The sequence below is a fragment of the Bufo gargarizans genome, chromosome 2 (genome assembly GCF_014858855.1).
Source record: "Bufo gargarizans isolate SCDJY-AF-19 chromosome 2, ASM1485885v1, whole genome shotgun sequence".
Lineage (NCBI taxonomy): Eukaryota > Metazoa > Chordata > Amphibia > Anura > Bufonidae > Bufo > Bufo gargarizans.
Genome location: NC_058081.1, coordinates 241,888,508 through 241,909,800, shown reverse-complemented (window position 1 = coordinate 241,909,800; position 21,293 = coordinate 241,888,508). Strand labels below are relative to the sequence as shown.

At 44.3% G+C, this 21,293-nt stretch overlaps 2 protein-coding genes across 3 annotated transcripts in view; one reads left to right on the top strand and one right to left on the bottom strand.

The window, feature by feature from the left end:
* The window catches only part of FBXL13 (F-box and leucine rich repeat protein 13), a 249,774-nt gene that overhangs the window by 96,031 nt on the left and 132,450 nt on the right, over nt 1–21,293 (top strand). The gene's annotated exons all lie outside the window — the stretch shown is intronic.
* Nucleotides 1–21,293, bottom strand: part of LRRC17 (leucine rich repeat containing 17) — a 49,632-nt gene that overhangs the window by 14,944 nt on the left and 13,395 nt on the right. The window contains exons 2-3 of one of the 2 annotated variants that reach the window (XM_044280153.1): nt 4,779–5,618; nt 2,121–2,276 (exon numbers count right to left, since the gene is read on the bottom strand). In XM_044280153.1, coding sequence (XP_044136088.1) covers nt 2,121–2,276; nt 4,779–5,526 — 904 coding nt within the window. In that variant the 5' untranslated portion in view covers nt 5,527–5,618. The remainder of the gene's footprint in view (nt 1–2,120; nt 2,277–4,778; nt 5,619–21,293) is intronic. The other variant, XM_044280154.1, reaches the window with a different exon arrangement.

The window sequence follows — 21,293 nt, the reverse complement described above, 5'->3', positions numbered from 1 at the left end:
CACTGGATACAGTAGTCTGCGCCCGGGCCGTGCGAACTACTGGCAGAGGCATCGCCGAGCAAAGTGTGCAAGCGCCGTCTTCCAGCACACCTCGCTCGACGATTCCTCTGCCAGTAGTCAGCACGGGCGCAGACTACTGTATCTAGTGTGCCTGTGCGAGATTACGGCGCTTCTCTGCATTTACCTCAGCGGCAAGTGAAGTGAATAAATTAGCTAGGAGGCGGCGCTGGGAGGGGATCTGTGGGTGACACTTGTGGGGATCTGTGGGTGACATGGTATGTAGCTGGAAGGAGAAAACATGGCCTTACCACATATAAATAGGTGGGCGACAAAAAGGGGCGGTTTAAAGGGCGTGGTCAATAGGCAGAGTCAAGGGGGGCAGCAAAATTAGCTTTTGCCTAGGGTGGCAAAAATCCTTGCTCCAGTCCTGTGCAATGGACGGGTCCGTAGTCCTGCATACAGAATCCTCCCTGATCTATCTGTGCATGCACTTATACAGTGAATCTGCTGAGTGCATGCTCCGATAGATGAGGGAGGATTACGGCCCCATCCACTGCACCTGGAAGTGACCTGTTGGCCCACTAGATGGACAGGAAGTTTCAAAAGTAAGAAGAGGGACGTGGTATTGGCAGAAGTGAAGATTTTCCAGAGAGGTTTAAAAAGCAGCAGTTCCACAGTGCTTTGAAATAATTTTTATATTGGTAAGTTGTTTCGTTTGACAGGTTCACACACGCTTGTATGGGGGTTATGAAGTCCCAGAAAATTCCTTTAAGAGCTCATGCATATGCCGGGTCCGCAATACACGGGCACCGGCCCTGTGCACCCCGCAGATGCGGACCCATTCACTTGAATGGGTCTGCAATCCGGGAAATGTGGGGCGGAACGGAAACACGGATCGGAAGCCCATGGAAGCACTACGGAGTGCTTCCGTGGTGTTTCTGTCTGTGACTCCACACCGCATAAAAAATAGAACATGTTCTATTTTTTTACGGTGCGGACGGATCACAGACCCATTCAAGTTGAATGGGTCTCGATCTGTCCCGGCCGCCGCACGGATGTTGCCTGTGCATTGGGGACCGCAAATTGCTGTCCCCAATGCATGGAACGGCCGTGTGCATGAGCCCTAAGGAAGATTAAAGAGGTTTTCTGAGCCTTTTATATTGATCACCTGTCCTCAGAATAGTCCATGAATATCTGATAATAGGTGGTGGCCCAGCACCCCGCACCCCCGCTGATCAGTTGTTCTGCAGTAGCCCCACTGTTAGAAGTTAGCATCGGAACTACATAGCTTTGTTTATTGTGTGTAGTGGATGGAGCTGGTTATTGCAGCATTGCTCCCAGTCCTGCAGTCACCAGCTCTGTCCACTACACACATTGGACACAGCGGTAAAGGGCCTGAAGAACAACTGATTACTGATGGCCTATCCTGAGGACAGGTGATCAATATAAAAGGAATGGAAAACCCTTTAAAAATTATTCTATCCCTCATCTTTGGCCTGATTACTAGTGAAATGTTACCCTGAGTTCTTTGAAAAAGATCTGTTCCTTTCTGCAGACTACATTAAAATCTTATGGTCACATTTATTAAGACCAGGGTTTTAGACAACCCTGAACATGTGAAGCCTGTGCCCGGGTGGACCGCAAATTGAAGTCCGCAATGCACAGGCACCGTCTGTGGGGCAGGTGCATGTGGATCGCAGACCTATTCACTTAAATGGGTCCGCGATCCTTAAGTTCCACAAAAAGATAGCCAAGTTCTATCTTTTTGAGGTGCGGGAGAACGGAAGGGAACCCCAGAAAGCACTCCGTAGTGCTTCCGTAGTGTTCCGTTCTTCCGTTCCGTACCGTTCTGCATCTCCAGACTTGCAGACCCATTGAAATGAATGGGTCCGCATCCGGAACGGTGCCCGTGTATTGTGGATCCGCAAATGCGTACCGCAATACGGCAATGGGCATCACACGTTCGTGTGAACGAGCCCTAAGCTGGCAGTGGATCCACCAAAGTTATCCAGAGGCGATGGCCCGCTCCGCCCACTTTTTTAGACCTGGCGTAATTGCGGAGAAGTCACAGATTGCGGCGCAACTAACCCCTTCATTTTTTTTTAAAATTGTACACATACCTGGATCTATAAATTCTATCCCATTGTTGCTCAGGTTTAAAATCTCAAGATTTGGAACATCTTTAAACTGTTTTGCTTGCAGTCGCTTGATTTTGTTGCTTGAGAGGTCCAGTTTTATAATATCTGGAGAAATGTCAGTTGGAACCTGCTGTAATTCTGAAAGAATGAAAATGGCAATATTATTGTCTGAATTATGGACAAGGATGAGACAGTTCTATTAGGGGCCAGCAGTTCTACGGAATGCACGTGGCCGGTATCCGTGTTCACCCATTCAGTGTTTCAGCTTTCTCAAGCAAGTAGTGGTAACATTCTTTTTGTTGGTTTTGCATTTTGTAGACCAGGTATGTTCAGATTAAACATACCTCCCAACTATCCTGGATCCAGATGGATGGTCCTGGATTTTGGCAGCTGTTCTATGGTCCCTGGAGGGCTGCAGCATGTCTCATTTTTAACTTTATATGCATCCTGAGGATGCAGATACTGTTGAATGCAATTATGAAGCAGGCAGCCATTAGCATCCAGCTCTACCATTCCCAGCCATGCTACTGTGTGGGAGCACCAATGGGGCATAACTCTAGGGGCTCTAACGGGGCATTCTTACTGTGAGGGGCACCAAAGGGACATTCTACTGTAAAGGGGGCACTAAGGGGGCATACCAACTGTGTGGGGAGCTATGGGGGAATAACTACTGTTAATGAGGGCACTAAGGAGGGATAATATTGTGTGGGGGCACTGACAGGACATTCTTATCGTGAGAGGGCACTAAGGGGGGGGGGGGGTATGAAGTAGGCATAACTACTGTGTGGGGACTCTAAGGGGGATAACTATTGTGTGGGACACTTACAGAGCATTATAACTTTGAGTTAGCACTAAGTGCCCCCAGACAGTAGTTGTGCCCCAAAAGGGGCATACGTACTGCATGGGGTCACTAAGGAAGCATTGTATTGTGAAGGGGGCACTATGAGGGAATTGGGTGGAGAGAAAAGTATGGCTTATTGTAACAAAAAATTTGTTGCTATGCAAGGCACTAATCTTGTCCCCTCGGTGGGGTACTCGGCATTTACTGTTGCACATCAATGTAGTGGCAAGTTGGAAAAAAAATCTACATGGGGTGGAATTGGAAAAAAACACAATTTCGCCACAGTTTATGGGTTTTGTTATTACGGTGTTTCCTATGTTGTAAAATTGACCCATACCCTTCATTCTCTGGGCCAGTATAATTACAGTGATAACAAAATTTAATTTTTTCATCCCTATATTCTGACCCCCACATTTTTTTTAATTTTATGTCTACAAAGCTGTGTGAGGGCTCATTTGTGGTATAATCTGTACATTTCATTTATACCATTTTGGGGTGTGTCTTTTTTAGTTATTTTTTGTTCAGTTTTTGGGCAGAGGTGAGGCGCCAAAATAACAGATTAGGCTTCTTTCACACTAGCGTTAGGCTTGTCCGGCAGAGAAACAGCCTGCCGGATCCGTACTAACGCTTGCACACATGTGCTGCCGGAAGTCCGACCCGTGCCCAATTCACTATAAGAAGAGCTATAGTGGGAGGAGATGTTATCAGTGATTGATTGCATTGTGTGTATATATGTACATAGAGAGATAGCTCAGTCACTGATAATACCTCCCTTATCGAAAGATAGAAATGTATAAAATACAGGTTTTACTAAATCTTTTGCCACACAAATATATATCAATCTGCTTGGTTTCAGGGGCACTGAAGGAGCACGATACTGTGTGGGGGCACCAGGTGATCATCCTGCTGTGAGGACATCATAATCATACTCTGTGGGGGACACTAAAGGGGTATACTGTCTGATAGACACTAAGGGGTATTAATATTGTTAGGCTCCTTTCACACTTGCGCTCGTCGGTCCGCTCGTGAGCTCCGTTTGAAGGAGCTCACAAGCGGACCCGAACGCCTCCGTCCAGCCCTGATGCAGTCTGAATGGAGTGGATCCGCTCAGACTGCATCAGTCTGGCGGCGTTCAGCCTCCGCTCCGCTTGCCTCCGCACGGACAGGCGGACAGCTGAACGCTGCTTGCAGCGGATCCGTTCAGACTTACAATGTAAGTCAATGGGAACGGATCCGCTTGAAGATGTCACCATATGGCTCATTCTTCAAGCGGATCCTTCTCCCATTGACTTTACATTGAAAGTCTGAACGGATCCGCTCAGGCTACTTTCACACTTAGAATTTTTTCTAAGTTATTAATGCAGACGGATCCGTACTGAACGGAGCCTCCGTCTGCATTAATATGATCGGATCCGTTCAGAACGGATCCGATCGAACGCTAGTGTGAAAGTAGCCTTAGTTAGCCCTAAGGGGACATTTATATTGTGTCGGGAGGCACTATGTGGTTAGCAGAAAGAAGCTTTTTGTAAAAAAAATATAATTAACTGCAGGGCAACAGGCCATTTTTTTGTGGTTCGGACCTTCACACTACAGCAGACCCAGGTATGTGGACTTTGACAAAAAGTACTTGAGTACCCCTTATATAGATCATAATGAATATATCATAATATATATAATTAAACAGATTTTTGCCAAAATTGGGCAAGAAAACATTTCCACAAAGATATATGAACTAATTAGACCCAGTTCTTGGTGCTAAACGTATTTTAGGAATTATAATAAATAGCCATATTACATACCTTTCCTTCTGCAGTCTAGTGTTGCAATTGGATATAGATACGTATGACAAAGTGTTGAATCCACAGAAGGTTTGGTGACCTTGGATCCTTCTAATGGTTTGGGTCCTCCATTTTCTTCTTGGCATATTATTTGAGGTGTAATCTGTTTCAACTTTTGACCTTTCAATTCTGCTGGGTTCTCACACTTGGCATAATTTCCAAAATTCCTGTTTCGTGGAATCTGTAGTAATGTTACAAGAGACTCCAGCTCACAGTTACAGTCCCACGGATTGTCATAAAGCCGAAGGTAATTAAGGCGTGGCATTTGGATAAATACCTCCTCCGACAAGATTTTGATCCGGTTATGTTGCAGCAGAAGAGTTGTCAGACTTTTTAACCCGAAGAAAGCCTGCGGCTCAATTTTTGTAATTTCGTTTTGTTGCAAATCCAAACTCTTTAGAATCTGAAACTTCGAAAATGCGTTATCTTTTATTATACGAATTCTGTTTCTCGCCAGCAGAATGTGTATGAGATCTTCTGGCCAACCATCTTGGACCGTTGTTTGTTTCTTCTCCTGACAGTCCAAATATTTCTCATTGATATATGTGTATATATCACACGGTATTCCTGGAGCATAGCGCTTAACAGTACTAGAGTTTTTTGGGGAGTTGTGGGATTTGTCATTGTTTGCCCGGTTGTTTCTTCTTACCTTCCTAAACTCAGATGCTTTACAAAAGAAAAGCAATATTATTAGGGTGACCACTTGCATCCTGACATCCAGCTGGCTCAGATTTCCAAGTGTTGCAGTGAAATATCTTTCTTCAAGCAGAGTTCACAGCTGGGAGAGTTGGAAGCCCTCTACTGAAAAACAAGAGAATGGAAATGTAAACTTTGATTAGACATTTCAAAAGAACATTACAATGCATACTTTAAAAGCAAAAGAAAAAACTAGTTCTGGAAACAATCTAACATTCATACACAAAGTTACACAGTACATGGTTCTAATTAGTTTGCTAGTGCTCACCTTTTGAACTTTCTTTTACATGAACATTTTTGAGAATTTGTGCAAGATGAAAAACTGGGATTTGCAGTTTGGAATAAGTGGATTTGTGAAAATCTCAATTTGTGCTATTCATTGCTGTAAAAAAAACCTCTACAATGGGATCTACGTACGAACATTACCATAAGTATTAAAGGGAACCTGCCATCTTGAAAACAATTGGGGACATTTATCAAACTAGTGTAATGGGGAAACCGGTTTAGAAGCTCTGAAAAATGTAAGGTGGAATCTGATTGGTTGCTATGGGCGACTAAACCAGCCTACATTTACACTAGTTTTGATAAATCTCCCCCAATGGGCAATCTATGGGCAGCACGCAAGGCCTAGTTCACACTACAGTTATCTGGTCAGTGTTTTCCATCAGCGATTGTGAACCAAAACTAGGTGCGTGTCAAAAACAGAAAATCTTTTCATTGTACCTTATCTCTGTGTAGGCTCCGCTTCTGGGTTTGGCTCACAATCACTCATGGAATTTACAGATCAAATACTGACCAAACACTGAGTGACAGTGGCCTAATGGAGCATGAGAAGCTAAACAGATTGATATATAATCTTGAGGCAACAAAAGAGTGAATGCACTTATACAATCTGTATTTTATTCATTTAGATCCCTGCTCTTTCTATACTTAGGAGTCCAGTGGGTGGCCCTACTCAGTGATTGACAGCCTTCACCCTATGACTACTAATCCCAGAATAAGCAAAGATTTAAATGAATTAAACACAAGTTCTACTGAATCTTTTCCTATAAACTATATAACAGTCTGGCCAACCCTACCTGCACTATGCTGTGCGGAACACAATTTCTACTGCACATCTGACGTGACATGTTCCCTTTGAACCCCTTCAAGACCAGTATCTAGTAGAGCAAGTTGAATGTTTTCTTTAGTTGGAGAGGTATTTGTCAGCTTTGGAAGACCCTGCAAGTTTACCTTAAAGGGGTTGTCTCACTTTAGCAAATGGCATTTATCACATAGAGAAAGTTAATACAAAGCACTTACTAATGTATTGTGATTGTCCATATTACCTCCTTTGGTGCTGGCTGGATTCATTTTTCCATCATATTCTATGGTTATGACCACCCTGCAATCCAGCAGCGGTGGCCGTGCTTGCACACTATAGATAAAAGCACCAGCCTGCTTATGTGCACTCCCACTGTCCTGGCCACCAGAGAGACCGGCACGTTTTCCTATAGTGTGCAAGCACGGCCACCATCGATGGATTGCATGGTGGTCATAACCATGGAAACGAGCAGCGTATAATGTGATGGAAAAATGAATCCTCCCAGCAAAGGAGACAATATGGATCATACCAAAATACATTAGTAAGTGGCTTGTATTAACTTTATTCACATGATAAATGCCACTTGCTGAAGTGAGACATCCCATTTAACTCTGAGGACTGATCCTTCTCATTGTTTTGCATTATTGTGGATCCTCTGGCAGTTGGGACTGGAACCTGAACACAGCACAACAAGTTCAAAAAGACTTTAGGGTGAGTGCAACTTTAGGAGTTCTTGAACCTTGTGCACCATAATCTAAAATCTGTAACAGGGCTTCTGACTTAGTGTACCATTTATGATACTATTGTATTAAGTAGACTAAACGTCCCTTTACACGACTCAGCAGGCAATTATTGGGAATAAAGTGTTTGTACCCTATAATTGCCTGTTCATCAGAGGATGTGAGGACAAGCAATCGCTGCTGTAATCTCTCATCCCTACAAAGAATCATTTCTGGGCAGCAGGTCAGTTTACACAGAATAATCTACTGCCCAAAAAACAGGTATTGGTGTCCACATCAATGATATCTACACCCGATGGACACGGGCTCGTTCATCGGGTAATCCAAACCACCTTTACACAGGGTACCTATTGGTAAAAAGTGTTCCTAGTCATGCATGTGGTGTCTGGTCTCTCTTCACATCCTCCCTTCTCCTTTCCCCTCCTCTCTGTATAAACAGTGGTGTAGCTATCAGGGAAGCAGGGAAAGCGACTGCCTTGGGGCCCGAGCTCAGAAGGGGCCCCAGAGCAGTACTGAATGTTTTCATTAGATCTCGGGCTGCACGTTATAGAAGCAGATGCCACTTACAGCAGCAGTGATGGAGCTTCTCTCATTGAAGGTCCTTACTAAGTAAGAAGCAGATACAGTATAATTGCCCTCTTCTCCTCCTCCTATGGCCGTTCTCAGGCTGGGATCCTCAGTACTGGCACACCACTTGCCAGTACCGATTTCAGTTTTTTATTGGCTGGCAGCTTACTATGACATCAGCTGCCAGCCAATAGCAGAACTTTATGGGATCAAGCTATTGTAGAGCAGGCTGGCTGCTCCAGCACTCACAGCTCTAGAATGTCTGTGTCTTGTTCTCTGACCCCCCATAGTAGGTTACTGATTAACCCCTCCACTGCTGTCCCTGAATGGCACAGAGTGGTGATGGCACCTACTTCTCCAGGCTGCCTGTGAGGACCAGACATCAGCTGTCTACAGGAAAGGTAAGTGTCTGTGTGTAGAAATAGGTGTATAACTACTTGTATGTTCATATATATATATATATATATATATATACACACTGTAAGAAGATAAAAGGAATCATCGCGGATGATAGGTACTGACACTGATGTTTTGAACCAAGAACTTGTACTTTGCCTCTGTGCTGCACCCGCTAATCGTAACTACCAGAGCAAGTCCCCACATTTGGTGGAGGATGCGGTCAGTTGCAGTGCGTCTGGCGTGAACGTCGATGTATTTGTTTTGATTTGCATTTTTGGGCACGGTTGTATGTCGTACATCAAACCAGCGGTATTACAACCCGTACCCCACGACAAAATGGAGGCTGTTGTGAAGGCCCTCATGGAAGCTAATCTACAGCAGTGAGAGACCAACCTGCACCAACGGGAGGCTAATGTATGGGTGCATCCATGTATGTGGTAAGTGCGTGTATGTGGTGAGTGCGTGTACGAGTGCGTCCATGTATATGGGGAGTGCGTGTATGAGTGTGTCCATGTATGTGGTGAGTGCGTGTATGTGGTGAGTGCGTGTATGAGTGCGTCTATGCATGTGGTGAGTGCCTGGATGAGTGCGTCCATGTATGTGGTGAGTGCCTGTATGTAGGGAGTGCCTGTATGAGTGCGTCCATATATGTGGTGAGTGCGTGTATGAGTGTGTCCATTAATTTGGCGAATGACCCAGTCAGTTCTAGCTACGCCCCTGCGTATAAACCTCTATGCGATAATATTAAGTGATCCTCCTCTAGTTTAGGAAAGAAAAAGGTGGGGGGTAGCTGACAACTCCAGAACAAGGCGTTTTTTTCTGATGAGATATATTACACTCATATGATATTATGAGTGCGGAACAATAGCCCCACGGGCGGCCCGACGCGCACAGCACCATAGTAACCTATGATGCTGTGCGCTCCATTGTGCACAATGTATGTTGCTCCAGGACATATGGCCCGCTCACAGACCGTATGTCTCGGAGGGCATATGGTCGTGTGCATGAGCCCTAAGACTGAGGACTGATCCTTCTCATTGTTTTGTATTATTGTGGATCCTCTGGCAGTTGGGACTGGAACCCGAACACAGCACAAGTTCAGAAAGACTTTAGGGCGAATGCAACTTTAGGAGTTCTTGAACCTTGTGGACCTTAAACTAACATCTGTAATAGGGTTTCTCAGTTACAGTGTACCATTAAATGCATCTTTATTTAATCCCTAAGCAATTTTTTATTTGATTAATCTATATATATATATATATTATAACATAACATAGTAAGCACATGGGTAGTCCATGTCTTTGGAGTAATCAGACACAAATTGTAGAATAAATGTCAATGTGTGCGTATATGTATGTACTGTATATATATTTAGTGATATCTTTAGCTATATACAAACCCTGAACTCAGCAATGTTTCTTATTTGTAATGCAGGTTTGTAAATTGCCTCCTTACATACTTAAAATTACTGTCAACCAAGACATTAAACCTTCTTCACTGTCTGTCTGTTTTCTTTCATAATACAGGGGAGGAAACAGAGGACGTGAGATAGAAAGACAGCACTATTTATTTTGGTTGTTCTCTTTATAATGATTAGATACTGCACATTTTCCCATGAAACCTGATGTAAAGTCCATGATTTAGGCCAAAATGTTGCATTAAACCCTTACTCAAAAGATAGCTGTTGGCTTTGCCAACCTCCCTGTGAACATGCATGCTCAGCCCGCACACTTGGCTGGAGACAAGCCACTGCCAGACACCTCTCTGAGAAGCTTTTCTCTCAGCAGAACAAAACTTGTTGAAATCAGACACAATTGATCCTAGTGAAAGGGGTTGCCGAGGATTGTGATATTGCTGGCCTATCCTCAGGTAAGGTCATCTGATTCGGCGGTTTTCTGACTCCTGGCACCTCCAACAGTCAGCTGTTTGAAGAGGTCACGATGGTCCATTGAGCACTGCGACCTCTTCCTAGGCTGGTCAAATCATGTTTATTGGTCACATGGCCTAAGTGTAGCTCAATCCCATTCAAGTGAATAGTCTTGGGTTGCTGTACCGAGCACAGCTTACCTTGAGCACCGCAGCCTCTTCAAACATGATCAGTGGTGTATCCAGTAGTCAGACCTCACAGATCAGATACTGCAGACCTATGCTGAGGATAGGCCATCAATATCAAAATCATGAGAAACCCCTTTAAAGAGGACCCATTAGCTCTCCAGAGCTGTATTCCTCATTAAAGGAGTATGTTATTTCAAGTTATGCCCTGTCCACAAGGATTGTCGAGAATATGCACTGCTGCTGCATTTATCTATATGGGAAAGCTGGAGAAAGCTGTGTACAAGCACTCAACTATTTCCAGCAGTCCCATAGAAATCAAAGGAGTGAAAGCACACATGCTTGACTTGAAACTTAATTCATTTTGTGGGTCCCTGCAAGGTAATCCTCTTTATAACAGTAGGTGTAGAATTGGGATAACAGCATTAAAGCTTGGCTGTTCTCTTGATGGGATGAGATAAACATGTAAGACTACTGCATTGATTACTGGCTCTCTAATTCAGTCTAAATTGATTAGTGATACTCTAATATAATATTGATGACCTATCTGCATGGTTCCATACAGATGAAAGTGGTGCTATATCCTTCTGAAATGTGGCTGATGCTTTTTGGTGCAACCAGGAGCAATTTTTGTGGCTCTCTTGATATAATCTCCCTTACTAGTCTCTGTAGCTCAATCACAATCTCTAAGTAATTTCTGTAAGGGCTTCCAGCTCAGAGACCTGTCTTTCCCTCTCTCTGACACCATGTTGCATAGCGGTTCCACAGGCTTCTACATGGTTTCCAGTCACTTTCAGGCCTATGTTTCTCTCAGAGCTCACTAGCATGCTCCTCAAAGGTTGTCTAGGCCCAGACTTCCGTGCAGTCTCACAATAGGTATCATTGACACTCCTGCACTTACAAGATTTACAGAGGCAACAAATACTCAGTTATATGGATGAAGCTCAACTCCACCTACAAATGCTTCTAGATCCACAAGGTCTCCCATCAAATCATAATGTAGTGCACCTGGAAAATGACCTTCTGATTGACAACACCTCCTTCCGCAGGGTGGCATCTAGGAATGTTGTTTCTGATTGAATCAACTTATAAAGGAATGGTAACACTGCTGAAAAGGTTGCTTGCCAGCTTCTACTAATACACAACAGGGGTCCCCAGACTCGGTGGGTACAGTAACATAAACATCATCATTTCATTCCAAGCACATTAAAGGGGTTGTGTCATCTCAGACTTTAATAGCATATCACTTGGATATGCCATCAAAGTGAGATAGATGCGGCCTTGTAGTCCTCTCATACTTCCTCCCTGAAATATCCTCTGATATCCCATGATACCTGCCTGGACATGCTGGGGGTGATAGAGATGAGCGAATTGACTTCAGATGAAACATCTAAAGTTGATTCGCATAAAACTTTGTTTCAATACTGTACGGAGCAAGCACTCCGTACAGTATTAGAATGTATTGGCTCCGATGAGCCGAAGTTATTACTTCGTGAGACTTTGCGTAATCTTCATAAATTGATTTCTACTGTAAAAAAACATTTCCCGAACTTGGGTTCGGTTCCAAGTGGTACCTTGGAGTTGTTTCATCCGAAGTTGATTCGCTCATCCCTAGTGATAATCCTCTCTTATACCCCTAGCAGAAATGCCCTCTGATATCATATAATCAAGACCTGGACATGATGGGATTTGTAGTTCTCTTCTCCTCAACTTCATTCTTGTAATATCCTTTGATATCATATAACAGCCTGGACATGCTGAGAGTTGTAGTCCTCTCCTCTTGTACCCCCTCCCTGTAATGTCCTCTGATATCACATAATATCAGCCGCAACATGCTGGGAGCTGTAGTTCTCTCCTTTTATACCACCTCTCTTGCTTGGATTTCCCTATAACAGTCTGACCATGCTGGGCGTTGTAGCCCTCTTCTCTTATACCTCTCCCTATAATGTGCTCTGCTATATCGTATTATATCAGCCATGCCTCAACAAGCTGGGAGTTGTAGTCCTCTCATTATAGCCTTCCTTCTTTAAACATCCTCTGATATCTCGTAATGATAACCGGGGCATGCAGGGAGTTGTAGTCCTCTCCTCTTATACCTTCCTGTAATCTCTCTTGACGCTGGTATATAGATTATGCTTTCCATTCTGTGTGTTGTATCATCACCCACTGTCCCGGGTTTGGTGTCCTCCTTTTGGGGGTTCTGAAAGCGGTTACCCTAAGCTGTTATATAATGGATGAACTACATGTAGGGTTGCCTCTTTTCCCAGCAGATTACTAGTAATACCGGCTAGGCCAGTGGTTAACCAGGCAGGTGGCAACCCTAGTGGAGACCCGGCACCCCACCGATTAGCTGTTTTCAGCAGCCTGGATTCAAAACAGTGGATGAAGCCAAAAGCAAAAGGCTCCATCCACTGTGCAGTGGCCTTGACGTTGCCACCATACTGCAGCTTGTAACGGGGTGGTGCTGCTTCTTCAAATTATTTTATCCATGCTTTCAGTGTAAGAGCCGGTGTCCCTGAGAGTCCAGAGGGAGCCCAGCAGTCATATATGATGTCTGTCACCTGTCTTCTTGTGTCTGATGTGTAACCGGGCACAGCACCAATCAGGGATGTGGCTGATGACAATCAGATGTCTAGTCAAGGAGAAAAGACAGCAAAAGGTAGATGAGGGGAAGATGACAGTTGGGAGAGGGTAAGAGATTGTCTAATGGCCTCCATAGCGTGGCCCAGACAAGACAGCCCTGATCCAGATGCCCTGCCACATGTTGTTATTGTGAGTTGTCAGAAACTACAACCGAGTGCTCTCAGGGTGAGATTTGTAACTATAGGGCCGTGTGCCTCAGTGAAAGACTGACACCATCAAGGTGTTTTCCTGATACTGTTCTGTTGCCAATAGCAACCACCAAGCTTATAATAACAATGTAACCATCAAGCTTTGTGCCCAATGGTGACTGTAACCGCGAAGCACTGCGCCTGCTGCTTGGGTAAAGTCAGGATACAAGTGTCTGTTTCATGGATATGCCATACTCAAGTGCGGTCCCAGGATAGGATCGAGGGTCACATATAAATCTGAGCACACCATGCTGTTAGTCTGTTCATTTACATGGTGCATTCTGGAAGGCAGGCATGGGATTCAGTCAGTTCCCTCCAGTTCTCCAGATCCGGTTGTTAAAATTACAACTGGATCGGAGAACCGTCTTACCGGCTGAGTCTCGATCTGGTGCTCTGTCGGTGGCAGGACAGCTGGAGATCTTTGCTTCCATTGCTTCACACGGCGCTGATAGTTTAGCTCCTTAGTTGGGTGGTGTGTGTGTAGTGTATTTATGTATGTGTACCATGTATATGGTGTATTTATGTGTATGTGTGTTGCATATATATGGTGTATGTAAACATGTGTCGTGACACCCTGTGTCCGCCGTTGAGTAGGGAACCTGTTAAAAATGTAAATCCCACCCCTGCCGGAATGGGTTAAGTAGGAGCCAATGGTCAGGTACTCGGAGTTGGCACCTGAACCAGTGGCTGTCAGTAACAGATCAAACATGCCCCCTCCCCCCCCCTCCCCCCCCCCCGAAGGAGGAAACCCTGCGATCGTCGGGGGACCATAAATATGTGGCGGTTATCCAAACTGAAGTATATTGATGGTCATGAAGGGGTTAAAGGCCTCTGCAGTAAGGCATATTGACAGTCACTAAAAGGTTAATCCTTCAGAACACTGCCACCAACATTAGTCATAGACACCTGTGACATCACAAGCATGTGTGTCATAAGGGAAGAACCCCCTTGTAAAAAGCTGGCAAGCGGCCATATTTGGTGCCGTACTTGATGGCCTGAGGACCTTGAGCTTGACCAAACCGCCCACCACACCTTGACAAAACTTGGAGGTTCTGGCAGGAAGCCCATCACCCAATGGGAGGAAAAGGACATCCAGCTAGCCAACCAGATCAGCCCGGCTGCTGCACCCCCCCTCCTTACTATTTATGTGGCAGTCACATAGTAGCATTACCCTCTAAGCCCAAGGGAAGGGCAGCCCTCCAGCCATGGTTCCCTAGAGGTTTCCTCCACAGGGGTTTTTCCTCTTCTGAGTGCTGGTGGGTGACTCTCCGTGAGTCGGGGGTTTGCCATTTTTTATATTTTAAATAAATAATTTGGCCATTCATCCCCCAATTAATGTGTTCTGTGTTTTTATTCAATGTCTTTTTTTTTGCTTTCTTTGGTTTCAGGGGTGCATGTATGATTTTCTCAGGGAGGAGGTTAAAGGGGTATTCCCATCTGGGACATGTAAGGTATATATTGTTAGGATGTGCCATAAGTGTCCGATAGGTGTGAGTCCCACCTTTGGGACCTGCTCATATGTCCAGAACAGGGGTCCGAAGTAAAAGAAGAGCACATTGGCACATTGTGTGTCCTCTCTATTTATTGCTATTGGAGTTCCATACCAATGTTTGTGGATGTCTAATAGCAACGATTGTAGAGCATGCAGCACAAGCCGCGGCCACCTCTCCATTCACCACTATGGGACTTCTTAAAATAGCCAAACCAGTGCTCAGCTATATCTTGAAGTTCCATAGCAGTGAATGAAGGGTGGTCGCACATGCGTGACTTGCTGTCTGTACACCTCGGGGGCAGCATCCTGTGGATATGTTATAAATGTCCCAAATGGAAATACCCCTTAGAAATTCATCATGAAATAACCAAGATAGAAAAGCAGAGCACCATTGCACCGAATCATAACAGTCGCTGGTGACGCGGAGGGTCAACGACTCTTCAGGTGAATGCTGTGGGGTTAATGGATCAATCTTCTACAGCAGTGTTATGGTGTTCAAAAGTTGTAAATTTAGCTGCATGTCCTATTTTGTACCTACATTGGAACAATGCCTGGCCTAAATATATAAATGCGTATTATTTATGTAATATTAGGGGATTACATAAAATAAATAAATAACACCCCTCCTTGAGGAATGGTTTCTCATTCATAAAAACTATCTACCGGTAGCAACCAATCAGAAAGCAGCTTTCATTTTTCCAGAGCAGGTAAAGAAATGAAAGCCGAGCTCTGATTGGTTTCAAGGGGTAACAAAGACAGTCCTTGGTAAATTAGGCCTAAGATGTACGGAACAGATTTTCCGCATGTCTGTATCATCACAGTACAGCAATAACACCACAAATCCCACTCCCAGTGCCCTCATTGTGCCCCTTTACCGTAAGTACTAGACTGAGCCCTCATACATTTAGTCAAGTGTCTGGGATTGCCCTCTTAACTGCCAACCATAGTTAGTGCCAGCCACACCACTCCTACAGATCTTACAATTGTGGGCCCCTTGTGCAATCCACAGTGTCCCCATTAGAGATAGTGAGCAACAACGCCATATAAGTGCTAACCAATGCCCCCATAAGTTTCATCTGCTGTCTCCGTAACTGGCAGCCATAGTTCCCCAAGAGATCCCAGCATCACTGACCCCCACAGGTGTTATCCACAGTGATGCCAGGGGTGACATCCCCAGTGCCCCCATAACTTCCAGCCACTGTACCTCCATAATTGAAAGCCACTGTGCCCCCAAACTGCCTGCCACTGAGTCTCCATAAGTGAAATCATCAATGCCCCTACCACTCCTAGCAATATTGCTAACATAGGAGCTATCCACACTGATCCCAAAGGTTACAACCATAGTGCCCCTACAAATACTGGCCCCTACTAGCCACTATGCCTGTCTAACAGAGCAACCACAGTGCAACCATAAGAGACAGCCATTGACAGTGCCATATTAGTGCCAGTCAATGACCCAAAACCTTTCATCCACTGCCGCCATAGTTTCTTTGTTCCTCCACAAGTGCCAGCCACCTCTCACTACAAATGCCAGTCACAGTTCCCCCATAACAGATAACTGTCCTATAAATCTCTGGCAAAGCCTTCTATAGCCGGAATCTATAAATTACCAGAAATGCCTGGGATTCTCAAAGAGAAAGGGGGTGGGAGTGGGGAGCACAGCAGGACGGGCACTATAATTGACTGATGACCTCACCTTCATGTGATCAGTTCAGGAGGGGCCGGAGCTCAGCAGTGGAGGGGAGAAGTGGGAAGTCATCTCCAGTATCGGACTCGGGGCTGTGACACAGTGAGGGGTTGTGTCTGGCAAGGCAGGTATTTTCCTCCCAGAATGTGCGGCTGGGCTGGTTTCCAACCAGGTGAGGTCAAATACCGGACCAGAGTTTAAGTGCCAGTCCAAGTCTTGGCTGCACCTGGCTGTCCTTAAATAGGCAGCTAGGCTCAGCAGAGATGTCGCTGTTTTTGGAATCTGAGGCTTTGTGCTGTGCTGGAGGGCTAAAAGCCGAATGCTGGGGAAGCAGGCCCCCTAAAGCCTGCTGTGGACTACTGGAGGCAGAACTGCCAGCAAGGTGACTTGTGTTATATGAAATTTCCATTGTGTGTGAATTAACACCAAGACTGCAAAGTTACGTGCTGTTTTGTGCAATTGCCTCAAGTGTGAATAAACACTGACGTTTTGAGTTAAGAACTTGCCTCTGTACTGTGCACGCTTACCCTATCTACCAGAGCGAAACCCCACAGGGCCCACTACACAGATACATGCCTTCATGGGTACAGGTGAATCCCCTGGGGCCGAGCAAGGTGAGCAACTAGTCCCCCACCTTCTGCACACCTGGCACATGGCAAAGTAGAGCGACTGCACCAGGTATAGATAGGCAGAGTACAACATCTCAACCAACCTAAACGTCCAACCTAAACTGGATAGATTATTTAACAGTTTATTATTTTAGATGAATTGGGTGGCTGAGATGACTTCTAGACACTGGTGCAGGCCAGCCAGTATCCTTGTTAACTAGGCACCCGCCTTCTTGAAGTCACTCCAGGGACCCCTATAATCAATTACGTTGTAACGTCTTGCTGATGTTTGCCATTTTGTGAACGGGTAATATATGCAGGCATATGAGCAGTATATTGCAGGCATATAAGCAGTGGGCCCCATCCTTCCTCTAAATCCCACACCTTTCCTCCATACTTCTAAAAAGTGGCAATAAGTGTTTAAAATTGCAAACTATAGCAGAAATATGGCACACACTATAATTGCAGACTTTTTTACACCCTAAAAGTGTTGTAAATAATTTACTAAATATACCCCATTGTGTTTAATATTCAGTAACTACAGCTGCCATATTTTTCTTTTGTATTTGATCATTTGGCTGCCCTATTTTAGGCCTCATGCACACGACCATAGTTCTGGTCCACATCCGAGCCGCAGTTTTTGCGGCTCGGATGCGGACCCATTCACTTCAATGGGGCCGCGAAAGATGCGGACAGCATTCCGTGTGCTGTCCACATCAGTTGCTCCGTTTCGTGGCCCCTCAAAAAAAAATATAACATGTCCTATTCTTGTCGGTTTTGCAGACAAGAATAGGCATTTATACAATGGGCTGCCCGTTCCGCAAATTGCAGAAGGCACAGGGGCAGCTTCCGTTTTTTGCAGATCCGTGGTTTGCGTACCGCAAAAAACGCCACGGCCGTGTGCATAAGCCAGTTGTTTGGATTGAAGATTGACTCAGGTTTTTTATATCAAGCTAAATATCTATTCCGGGTTTATGTGTGGCCACTTTTAATGGTGTTGAAAAATGTCCACATAAGCACATAGTAATCACTTTGATTGTCACAACTCCAGTGGTGCCAAAAAGATTCTGATCAGTTCTTTTGAGTCTCTCGGTAGACACTCTTTTTCATCATTGAGTTAGTCAGTCAGATACAGCAATCAATTGTAACATTGTGTTTCCCCTTGTGAGATCAAAACAGGTGTGACCCATTGAAGCATATACCCTACAAAGACCTCAATTACTATGTTATGTTATCTCGCAGCAAGAAGTTAGCATTAAATCCTTTAAGTCCTGTAAACTTCGAGGTGGAACCTTCATGGACTTTTTTTCAGCACAGCACAGCAGTCCACAACCTGGACTGTTTGTCTTGTTCCTCAAACCAATCTAAAAGATGTTTGCGGTCTGGCAGGGCACATTTTCCTAGCATAGCATTGCCATGAAGGGGTGTACGTAGTCTATAAAAATGTTCAGGAAGGTGGTACCTGTGAAAGTGGTTCCACATGAATGGCAGGAGTCAAGGCTTTCCAGCAGAATATTGTCCAGAGCATCACACTACCTCTGCTGGCTTGCCTTCTAATAATACATACTGCTGACATCTCCCCAGGTACTGTAAGGAATGCACATGCACCCAACTGATATAAAGTAAGACATGATTCATCAGACGAGACCACCATCTTCCGTTTCTTCATGGTCCATTAATGATGCTCACGTGGCCTTAGTAGGTGCTTTCAGTGGTGGATAGGGGTCAGCATGGTCACTGTGATTTGCCTATCACTATGTAGCACCATACACAGCAAGCTGCAAGGCATTCTGTGTTCTGATACCTTTCCATAACTAGCATTACCTGTACCAATTTGTGGTAGAGTAGCTCTTCTGTGGGATTGAACTACATGGGCTAGCTTTTATTTCCAATGCTCATCAGTTTTCCCTAAATGCCCATGACCCTGTCACAGGTTTGCCAGTACTTCTATCCTTGGACAACTGTTGTTAGGTACTAACTACGGCACACAACACCCCACAAAACCTAACGTTTTGGTGATGTCCTCAACCAGTTGTCCTTATATCACAATTTGGCTCTAGTCAGTTTCACTCATCAACGTGGCAAATGAGGTTCAATGAGGATAAATGTAAAGTTATGCATCTTGGTAGTAATAATCTCTGTGCTTCATATGTCCTAGGTAATGTAACACTTGGAGAGTCACTTATAGAGAAGGATTTGGGTGTCCTTGTAGATGGTAGATTAAATAACAGCATGCAATGTGAATCAGCTGCTTCTAAGGCAACCAGGATATTGTCATGCATTAAACGAGGTATGGACTCGTGGGGCAGGGATGTAATATTACCACTTTACAAAGCATTAGTGCGGCCTCATCTGGAATATGCAGTTCCGTTCTGGGCACCAGTCCATAGAAAGGGGGAACTGGAAAAAGTAAAAAGAAGAGCGACTAAACTGATAAGGGGCATGGACGGTCCTAGTTATGAAGAAAGATTAAAATTATTTAGACGTCTAAGGGGGGGAGATGATTAACCTATACAAATATATAAATGGGCCGCAAAAGACAAGGGAGCACCGCTGCTAACTGGAGAAGAAAAAGTTCAGGGACAATGGATAGTTTTAAAAAGGGTTTAGATGAATTCTTAAAAGTAAACAATATTAATGCTTCTAAAAATGTGTAGAAATCTAAGTGTCACTTCCTTCTGCGTCACCACCTATCCCTTGGTTGAACTTGATGGACTTTTGTCTTGTTTCAACCGTATTAACAATGTAACTATGTAATTCAGATACTTGCACTTGTCAATTTTTCCTGCTTTCAACACATCAGCTTCAAGAACTGCTCACTTGCTGCCAAATATATCCCACCCCTTGACAGCTGCCATTGTAACAAGATAATCTATAAGGCCAGGTTTAAATCACCGTTTAGCTTTCTGTTCTTCTTAGGCTACTTTCATACTAGCGTTTTAGTTTTCTGGTATTGAGATCAGTCATAAGGGCTCAATACTGGAAAAAAAAGCTTCAGTTTTGTCCCCATTCATTGTCAATGGGGACAAAACTGAACTGAACAGAACGGAATGCTCCAAAGTGCATTCCATTCCATTTCTGTTCCCATAGCGGAGAGAAAACCGCAACATATTGTAGTTTCCTTTTCGTCCTGGGATGCGGAGCAAGACGGATCTGGCATGAGCCCCAATGTAAGTCAATGGGGACGGATCAGTTTTCTCTGACACAATAGAAAACAGATCTGTCCTCCATTGACTGTCAATGGAGCTCATGACGGATCTGTCCATAACTGATGCAGATAGTTGTATCATCAGTAATGCTGAACTGATCCAGTAAAAACGCTAGTGTGAAAGTAGCCTTATCCGTCAAAATGAAAAACAACTCATCCATTATTTTAAGCATCAGTCGTGCTCAGTTTGCATCGGTTTGCACTAAAAATAACTGATCTGCTATTTTGAGCATCAGTTATGATCAGCATCAGTTTGTGTCACTTCCATCAGAGATCAGTTATTTTAGTCAGAATACATTTTTATTGTTTTTTCTTCATTGGTAAAGAAAACAATTCTTACATACTTATTCAATAGATCAGAAAAAATAAGCGAAATTTCGCTGTCAACAAGGTATCTAAAAACTACATAAACGAACATACACATGCAACGATTAGGGGAAAAAGAGATCAGTTATTTTAGATGGGAAAAAAAGTCCTGCAAGGAGAAAATAATAAAAAAAAAAAACATACAGACCTCACTAATCTCTCCCGGTCCTGCTGCTCTTTGATGTTTAGTGGCTCTTGACATGCAGGAATTGCTCACTAGTCCAAACAGTGGCTAAGGGGAGTCATCACTGCAGTTGCTGTGGTTCAAGAAGGACCAGGCCGAGAGCAGTGGGGGGCCATGGGGGCTGTCGTTTTATTATTAATATTTTTACACCTCATTGTGTGCTGATTTAAAAGTAACATATTTGCAGGACAACCTTTTTAGGTTACATTCACGTGGGTTGGATACGTTGCAGATTTGCGTGCAGTAAATATAAAGAGTATTACCTTACCAGCAAGGTGGGAGAAATGTTAGCAAATCTTATCCGCACACTCCTGAAAAAAATACGCTGCATGCTATTTATGCCACAGATTTCAGGCTCTGTAATGCACGGTGAAAGTAACAAGGATGTTGGCACTACAAATTATAGCCCAAATAGACGTACAAGGCTGGGTTCACGAGTGACTGAAAATCCACCAGAAAAATTCACTGCATTTTTTGCTGCAAAAACGGCTTGTATTACGAAATGCCAGCGGATTTCACCCTCTCCATTGCAATGAGTGTATATTTGTCTCCAGGGGTCTGT